The 8,520-nt window shown below is 37.3% G+C and overlaps 1 protein-coding gene and 1 long non-coding RNA gene across 2 annotated transcripts; both read left to right on the top strand.

The window, feature by feature from the left end:
• The first annotated feature begins 459 nt into the window (after window positions 1-459).
• On the top strand, window positions 460-2,674 carry LOC104586386 (large ribosomal subunit protein eL36x-like). Its single transcript, XM_010243602.2, has 5 exons — window positions 460-565; window positions 669-717; window positions 1,476-1,586; window positions 1,990-2,189; window positions 2,382-2,674. Exons 3-5 carry the CDS (start codon window positions 1,485-1,487, stop codon window positions 2,410-2,412), a joined length of 333 nt encoding a protein of 110 aa, XP_010241904.1. The 5' UTR covers window positions 460-565; window positions 669-717; window positions 1,476-1,484; the 3' UTR covers window positions 2,413-2,674.
• Window positions 2,675-6,041: 3,367 nt separating this feature from the next.
• LOC148790784 (uncharacterized) lies at window positions 6,042-6,597 on the top strand. The gene is made up of 3 exons (XR_016077283.1): window positions 6,042-6,174; window positions 6,289-6,347; window positions 6,458-6,597. It is a non-coding gene; the product is annotated as an uncharacterized LOC148790784 (long non-coding RNA).
• The last annotated feature ends 1,923 nt before the right edge of the window (window positions 6,598-8,520 follow it).

The raw sequence follows: 8,520 nt of genomic DNA, 5'->3' as shown, positions 1-8,520 counted from the left end.
TTCTCTTCTAAACTATTGAACGAACATAAATCTAATATCCAATTATATATATGGATGATATTTCCTTTCTTATAAATTGGCCATTTAAATTATTTAAGAACTTCACATTTTGAGATGAAATATAAAATATTTATAATTGCTAGTTGATCAATTATTATTTTATCTAATGCTTAACCATTGAAACTTATTGCTTATAAAATTTTATTCTATAGATATTTATACCTTCTATATCATTCTAATTTGTATATTACATGCTACTTTTATCAAATTAAAAATTTTAATTAATTTTGTTGTTAAATTTTGAGTTTAAATCATTAGCCTCAACTATGCTTTAGCTTTTTAAAACCTTGCACCCATAAGCGACAAGCGGGCGCCACTGGGCCGGTCTAAGGGCTGGCACTGGCCCAACCCGTCAAAAATATGGGCTGGCCGGCCACCGGTCGATGGGACCATCGTCAATTCGTCACGCCCCTTCAAAACGATGGAGCTGTTTATGTAACGCATATAAATATAGCACAAACCCAAAGCCCTAGCTTCTTCTGCGGCCTCTTCTTTTCCTTCACAGGTTAGTAGCCGTTCCAAAACCCTAATCCCCTTTAATCCTCCATAGTAGACATACAATAGAAAAAGAGATTTGTGCATAATTGATTGGGTTCCTCGTTTTGCAGTTTCATATTGGGGATTTCCTGAACGATCTTCACCGGATCAGGTCGGGAGGTAAGATTTCACTGCAGCCGTTTCGATTCCCCCTTCTAGTTTTTGTTGATCTTTCTGCTTCTTTATTTTTCCTGGAATCTTAATGGAAGCTTACGGATTCAGATAGTTTATTTATAGTATTGAAGAATAACACATATAAGTTCACTCAATCTGCGTCGAATATAGGGGTTTGGAATGGTTGCTTATGTACATATAACCTTGATAAGCTTCTTTGTGAGACGATACATGTTCTCTGTAACAGTGGGTTATTTCTATCGAGTCCGAAAGCAATTATTTTCTCCTTCGTCTGAAATGATACTGTCTTTTTTAGTTTTTAACATCTTCACTTTGTACGGAGAATGGTATCCCTTAATTCTCCGTTTGCTTTGGTACATGCTATTGTTTTTTATTCAGCGTCTTACTATATATTCAGGTTGTTCAGCTGGAGTTTTAACGGACCCTTGACTTGGCTTCAGATCTTCGTTTGCTTTACCATATATTTTCGTTGGGCTTTCGTTTCAGTTCAGTAATAGTTGTTATTTGACGTTGATACACTAATTGTATGAGTGGCATAATTCCTTGTTAGACATTCTACTTCTAACATGACCTGAGTGGTCTCCGATAAAAGATCTCTATTAAATCTCGTCCACCGGAGTGAATTGTTTTAAATATAATGAATCTATTGAACCCTTAGTTTAAGTTTAACCATCTTCCATTTTTCGGGCTTTAGATATATGCTTAAATTGTGCATTCACTGATTATACATCACAATCTGGCAGGAGCAGGCGATGGCTCCGCAGCAGCCAAAGAGCGGCCTCTTTGTGGGGTTGAACAAAGGTCATATTGTAACAAAGAAAGAATTGGCTCCACGCCCATCTAACAGAAAAGGAGTAAGTTACATCTTACTTCTATCATGCATCTTATAATCTCCACTTTTTATTGTTTGCAAGTTACCATTCAGCTGCTGCTACTGCAGTTGTGTATGTTCTAGTTCCTCGTTAGATCCAACTAGCTTGTTGTTGGACTGCTGAGGATGGGGTGCATGTTCATAGAAGATTCAACTGTTAAAAGTAAATTGGATGGTTAAATGTTCTGAACCTCTAAGGATCAGTCTAATCGCAATTCATTTTCTTTGTTCCTGGATGCTAATCTTATTTGGGTGATTGGGTCTAATGATTGCAATCACACTCATACTTGATGTCAAAATTAAAAAGAATTAGACTGACAGCTTCTGGCTTTTGACTTTAGAGCACTGATATATGACATGCTTTTTGAATTGGTTCTATCACCCAGAAAACAAGCAAGAGGGTACACTTTGTGAGAAACCTGATCAGAGAAGTTGCTGGGTTTGCACCTTATGAGAAGAGAATTACTGAACTTCTCAAAGTTGGGAAGGACAAGCGTGCCTTAAAGGTGGCAAAGAAGAAGCTTGGTACCCACAAGAGGGCAAAGAAGAAGCGTGAGGAAATGTCAAGTGTCCTGCGCAAGATGAGGTAATTTTCATCTATATAATGTTGAACTTTTTTCTACTCTAATTTATGTTTAAAAACATTGATGTAATTTGGAACCTCACTTTCATTTTCTCCTCTTAATAGTTACCGTATAACATAGTCCTCTGAATTTTCAGAGTTTTTATATGAACTTGCAAGTTCTTATCGCCTGTTTCTGTGGACTATATCTTGCAGGTCTGCTGGTGTTGACCACAAGAAGAAGTGAGAGCATGCATCAGGCTGCACAAATGACTTGAACAAGTAGAGTTCTACCGTTTTCTGTTTTGATTTCAATGAAAGTTCAGTAGTTAAGAGGTTTAGTTTTTGTCTAGGATCTGAAGTGGAGAATTAAATTTTGTGCTTAACTTGTTTTAGTCTATATTGAGATCCGATTATGTCCTTTAGATGGCAAAGGAAAATTAATAGATTCTATCTTTACATATCTTTTGTGATAGATACTTCTAATGCACCAAGTGTTCTTACTGCTATGAGTGTGTGTGCACAAGAGTTTGCATGTGCTGTTACTGGACTGATTAGTGTTTTATGATGACCTAATCCATCACAGGATTTCATGTAATTTGCATATTATCAATCCTTTGAGCGCAATGATGAATCCTTTAAGGAATTCACAATGATTTGGGGTTTGCCCTAATGTGATTTTCTGGAAATGCAAAGGATTTCTGAGCACTATCAACCCTTTTTGATTCTTTCCCTGTGGGCTGCGTTTGTTGCAATGTAAGCCAAGTGGAAAACAAGGTTAGGTTTGGTCCATAAGAGGGCCAAAAATGTAACTGAAATTTTAGAGATCGCAGATATGCTTTGATATTCTCTTTTAAAGGGTCCGTCTGAATGTTTCAGATGGACGATGGAAATCGTTGAGACTAGATATTTTTGCTATTATTTCCATTTCCTTGAGCTGTTGGTTGCAATGTGAGTTTATTTACCCTGATTCAAAATCATAGTGCTGCAAATGATTTTGACGCAAATTATGATTTATTTTTATTTCAAAATTTACCTTATTTTGTTTGATTGCAGTAAAAATCAAGTAAAATAAAACCTGAAACATTATCAAATAAAACCCAAAATAAAATTAAGTCAAAATTTGCATTTTTCAATTGCACTCACATTTGTATTAGTGCAAATAAAATTGCACTGCAACCAAGCACAGCCTTTGCTTAAAAGATTTTTTCTCCATTTGATTTGCTTAGGCTCAGTTTGGAAGGAGTACAAATACAAATATGTAGAGTTCAAAATCTTGTATTCCGATATGTATTTGTATTGTACATGTATTTGTACTTTTTCCAAACTGAGCCTTAGTGGTAAATGATGCAGTACAGATATACATACAACAGAGTACTGAATACAAGATTTTGCACTTGCATGTTTGTATTTGTATTCCTTCCAAACTTGAACCCAGTGTTTGCAAGTAACACATGGGAAGCTTCTTTGCCGTTGTAGAATACCGCTTCAAGCCCTCAATCAAGAATTAGGTGGAATGGACGAGATCACATAAGGTTTTAACGGATCCTTAGCGTATGGTTTAATTTTTTGGTGTATGCTTAGCGTTATTTAGATTGGGTTTGCTGCATGAGTAGCTTCCAAGCTGGTCGTTACTTGCAAAATCAGGAGTTCGTTGTATTGATGCCTGTTCTGCAACTGTGGCTAAATCACGAGTAAAATGGCCAGCAACCGCCCATTTGCTACGACTGTGTCGTAGCCCTCCGCTGAAACAAGTTTTGATGGCCCCACGTTGATTTAGATGAAATGACTTATTGGTGTGACCAAGGCTATGATTGTAGCTAAAGTGAATGGTCAATAGGTACCAAGCCGCATCCTCTACAGAGTTCTGTTTCGGTCAGTGCAAAACCCATTCGAACAGCCTTTCCGATCTTGCATTGAGAATATTCCGTCAATAGGTACGTGTGCGTTTTATTTCATAAGGTATTCCGTTGCCAAAGGCTATTGGAATAGTGTGAGCATATGGGTTTGCACTGATCAAAGTCAAACTCTTTTGCATTATTGGAATAGTGAGCATGGGTTTGCACCGATCAAAGTCAAAATCTCATTTGCATTGTGGTTGCAGAAAAAATTCTGTAAACCACCAATTAAAGAAAGCTTCGTCATTCAGACATTCTATGGAATGGACGATGGACTCCTAACAATCAACGACCGTTTCTACCCAAAATAAAATGTTTTATTAATTTATAAAATTTTGAAACCTCCCCTAGTTAGTCAAATCCTTTTTGCATTATGCTTTACCAAAAAAGTATATTATCTTTCATACATTATTGAAGCGCATCACTCTTTGCTCTCTTTTCTTTTTCTCACTCTCCCTGCCTCCTTCGATCAATTGTCCACCAGTGATTTGAACTCTTTTCTCCTCTCTCTCTCTCTCTCTCTCCATTTTATTTTGCTTCTTCTCTCTTTCTTGATTCTGCAATCTATTTTTTTTCTCTAAGAAAGCTGCTGCAACCACCGGTGCCACTCCTTTCTTTCTCTTGCCCTCCCTTCCTCCTCCGATCCACTATCCACCTCTCTTGTGGTGTCTTGTAGCCAGATCAAGTCTCTAGGAAGCAATATGAGAACATTTTTCTTTTTTGCTGAAACAGTATTTTGAATATTTATTCTTTTCATTGTTGAAACGGTACTTTGAATGGTTATGTGCGATCCAAAAGAAGTACAAATGACATCAAGTAGAAGGTGATTAAATCTACTTGTTTGAGATAATTTAATATTGAAAATTGATATCAAACCGATACTATTTAGTATTGAAAATTGATACAATTTTGAACTAAAAGATCACTTGTTGAATGTTTATTTCCTCTTTATAGTAGTGCATTGTCATTTCAATGGTATAAACCACATTCATTCCTCCTACGTTGTGATCTAAAGATTTAGATTTTATTAGGTGCATATATAGGTTCTCATATCTGAAGTGCATTCAAAGACAAATTGAGGAAATCAACTTACATTTAAAACTAATCTACAAGTAATATAATTAAATAATAATTCTGTCTTTAATCAATTAAATGATGACATGCATATTGTATAATCTGTTTGTATTATATACCCACCATCTGAGGTGCAGTACGTAAAAATGATTCAAGCTCTTATAATAATTTCAAATTGTTTTTAATATATGGTGAAGATGAAGAATATATATCCACCAGTGGTTGTGGTAGCGTCGGTGGTTGCTGCAGTTTCCTTTGAAAAAACAGTGGATTGTGGAATCAGGGGAAAGGGAAGAAGAAACAATATAAAATATAGGGGGAGAGAGAGGGGAGTGGAGAGTTTGTGCACGCCACGGTTGCCAGTGGACAGTGGATTGAAGGAGGCAGGGAGGGTGAGAGAAAGAAAGAAGGGAGCAGCATCAGTGGCTGCAACATCTTTCTTTCAAAAAAAACAGGTTGTGGAATCAGGGGAAGAGGGAAGAAGAAATAAAATAAAATGGGGAGAGAGAGAGTTCAGATCACCAATGAATAATTGATCAGAGGAGGTAGGGAGAATCAAGGTTCAAAGTATCGATATGTATCAAAGTCTTCCCAATATATCCCTACAGGAGATGTTTCGGGTCGACAAGTGATTCAGGGGGTATATCAGCTTTAAATCAGTTCTTCTGAACCAGATTCAAAAAAATAAAAGAACAACAAAAAAGAGTACCGGCCGATCAATACATTGAACCTTGGGGAGAGTGTGAGAAAGAAAGAAGAGAGTGAAGAGCGGAGAGATTAAAGATAATATTATTTTTTATGCAAATTTTCTAAACTATACTTATGGTTTAGAAAATTGACAAACTATACCCTAGTGTTTCATTATTGTCTTAAATTATACTACTATTTTTGACAACTGACTAGTCTACCCTTAGCAGCGAACCTCAGGCCTTTCTCTCTCTCTCTCCCCTTCTGCAACTCGTCTCCATAGCCTTCGACGTCACGTTTGTCATCGTCTGTTTATTGAGAGAGCAAGTATAAGGTTGGACTGATTTCAGGTGAGTTTTTTCTCTTCTTCTGAATCTCGGCTAGCAATGAACAGCCTTCAAAGAGAGATGGAAACTCAGCCTTTAATCTTGGCTAACCGTCTTGAAAAAACCTCTGAAACTCAGCAGGTTTTGGTTCTTCAAGCACCTCTATTATCCGATAAGTTCCAGCATTTTCGATTTGGGTAACACTTCTTTTATTTTCTTCTTCTTCTTTTCCCTTCTCTACGCTCTGTTGTTTACTGAGTTGTTATTTTATTTTATTTTTTGTTTCTTGATCTGCAAATGGTGACAGTGGAGAAGATCATTGTTGGAGTGATTATTGACTGCGGGGAAGTGGAAAAGGGAAGAGGGAGAACGAAGAGGGGAAGGTGGGCAGTGGAAGTTGCAGCGGCGACGACGATTTTGGTAAATCCAAATATAGAGCTGAAGGGGAAGGTGGGCAGTGATTAATGACTGCCGGAAGTTGTAGTGGCGGCGGTGATTTTGGCACCGAAAAATAGAGGGAAAAGAGAGCTTTGAACAAAGGGAAAAGTTGCGGTGCCAGAAGTTGTTATTCGAACTAAACAAGAACTCTTATTTCTCAGTCTGTCTGTCTCTCTCTACTTTGTTATTCGAGAGCTTTGTTATTCGATTGCTTCCAAGGGAGAACCCAAATTTTCCCTCTCCCACCAGCTTTTTCCCTCTTTGAGGGTGGAACCTGATCGTAGATTGAGAGATGATTTGGGACAATTTCTTTGCGACTGCAATGAAACTCATATTTTTTGAATAAAGTTTGGAGAAAAAAAGAAAAAAGAAAGAGAGAGAAGATTGGGCAAATCTTAGTGCCCGCTGAGATTTGGAAAAAATTGTAGATTGGAGCTCAAATCGTAGACCGGAGAGAGATATTGGGAAAAATCTCAGATTGTTGTCAATTTTAATGGAAGAGCAAAACCACCACTCATACCAATCTAGAAGCAGAGGTTAGAACACAGTTCTCCACTCCACAGGTTTAGATCACCGACGACATCAGAAAGTTGATGCAAATTTTGAATGGAATTTGAAGAAAAAAAAAAGAAAAGAGAGAGAAGATTGGGCAAACCTCAGTGCCCGCTGTGATTTGGGACAAATTGCAGAATGGAGCTCAAATCACATACCAAAGAGAGATACTGGGAAAAATCTCAGATTGTAGTCAATTTTAATGGAAGACGGAGTAAAAGAGACTGTGTAAGACAAGCGTCAACATTGAAAATATAAAGAAGAATGATAATGATGGGCAAAATAATGTTTTTATCTTTTTATTAATGGATAATTGAACAACATTAAGAATAGTTTAAAAAATTTGTCCTATTTTTTTTGATAAAGCATGATATCAAAAGGATTTGAGTGACTGGTAGGTGTTTCAAAATTTTACAAATTAATAAAATATTATATTTTAGGCAAAAACTGACGTTAAAATTGTTAGAAGTCCACCGTCCTGTTACATGGAATGGCGCAGCTTTCTTTCATCGGCGGTTGCAGAGTTTTATTCGCAACCACGATGCAGACAATGCGTGATATTTTAAACGAAACGATAAAAGATTTAACCCACTTTCAGAATAAAAAACTCATCATAGGGAACTAAAAAAATCTCTCGTCACATTTTTTAGAGTAGCATAGCTTTGATCTTCCGAGCATCTCGAGATGCGGTGGTACCGCCTCTCTACTTAATTCTCTTCTCACAGTCGGAGTGACAGTTTGACACTACACATGACATGGATAGAAAGGGAATTATCTTTGTGCTGTAATTGAACCCAAAATTCTAAATAAACTGTAAATTTAATTTGAAATTCTAGAGCTGCTTCCTACCGATGACATTTTTATTTTCACCGGCGGGTTTTGACCGACTTAGACCAGACGGTGCAGAAAGCCTATAAACATGTGATCTGAGCCAAGGACGATCGTATGAATGGGCTTTGGGCCTGTGAATTTGGATAATGCTAAATTTTATGAGATCTGGCAGCGTTGGATTGGATTTTAAAATCCCTGGGGATTTTGCAAAACAAAATAAAGCGAAAGCTTAAAGCCTTAGAACCCAGTTAAGATTGCACTCCAACCAAACTCAGCCCAAGGATTTGCTTTGATTTGTTGCTCATCACTCCATCAGCCAATGCATGAATGGAGATTGCCGAACAGCACTTCCCTCCCAGGTGAGTTCGTCATCATGGCAATTTTTTCCATCCCCGACGGAGACTCAATTTCCCCAATCTGATGAGGTCGGGGATGGGGATTGTTTTGGCAGGGCGGGGATAGGGTCGAGGATAGGGATTGAGGTTCCCGCCCTGACTCCGATAATGTATATATTATTTATATTATATATATTATTATATTATTTATATT

Source organism: Nelumbo nucifera, chromosome 6 (assembly GCF_055504915.1).
Source record: "Nelumbo nucifera cultivar China Antique chromosome 6, China Antique-T2T, whole genome shotgun sequence".
Lineage (NCBI taxonomy): Eukaryota > Viridiplantae > Streptophyta > Magnoliopsida > Proteales > Nelumbonaceae > Nelumbo > Nelumbo nucifera.
The sequence above is the reverse complement of the archived record's forward strand: the minus strand, read 5'-3'. Positions and strand labels throughout refer to the sequence as shown.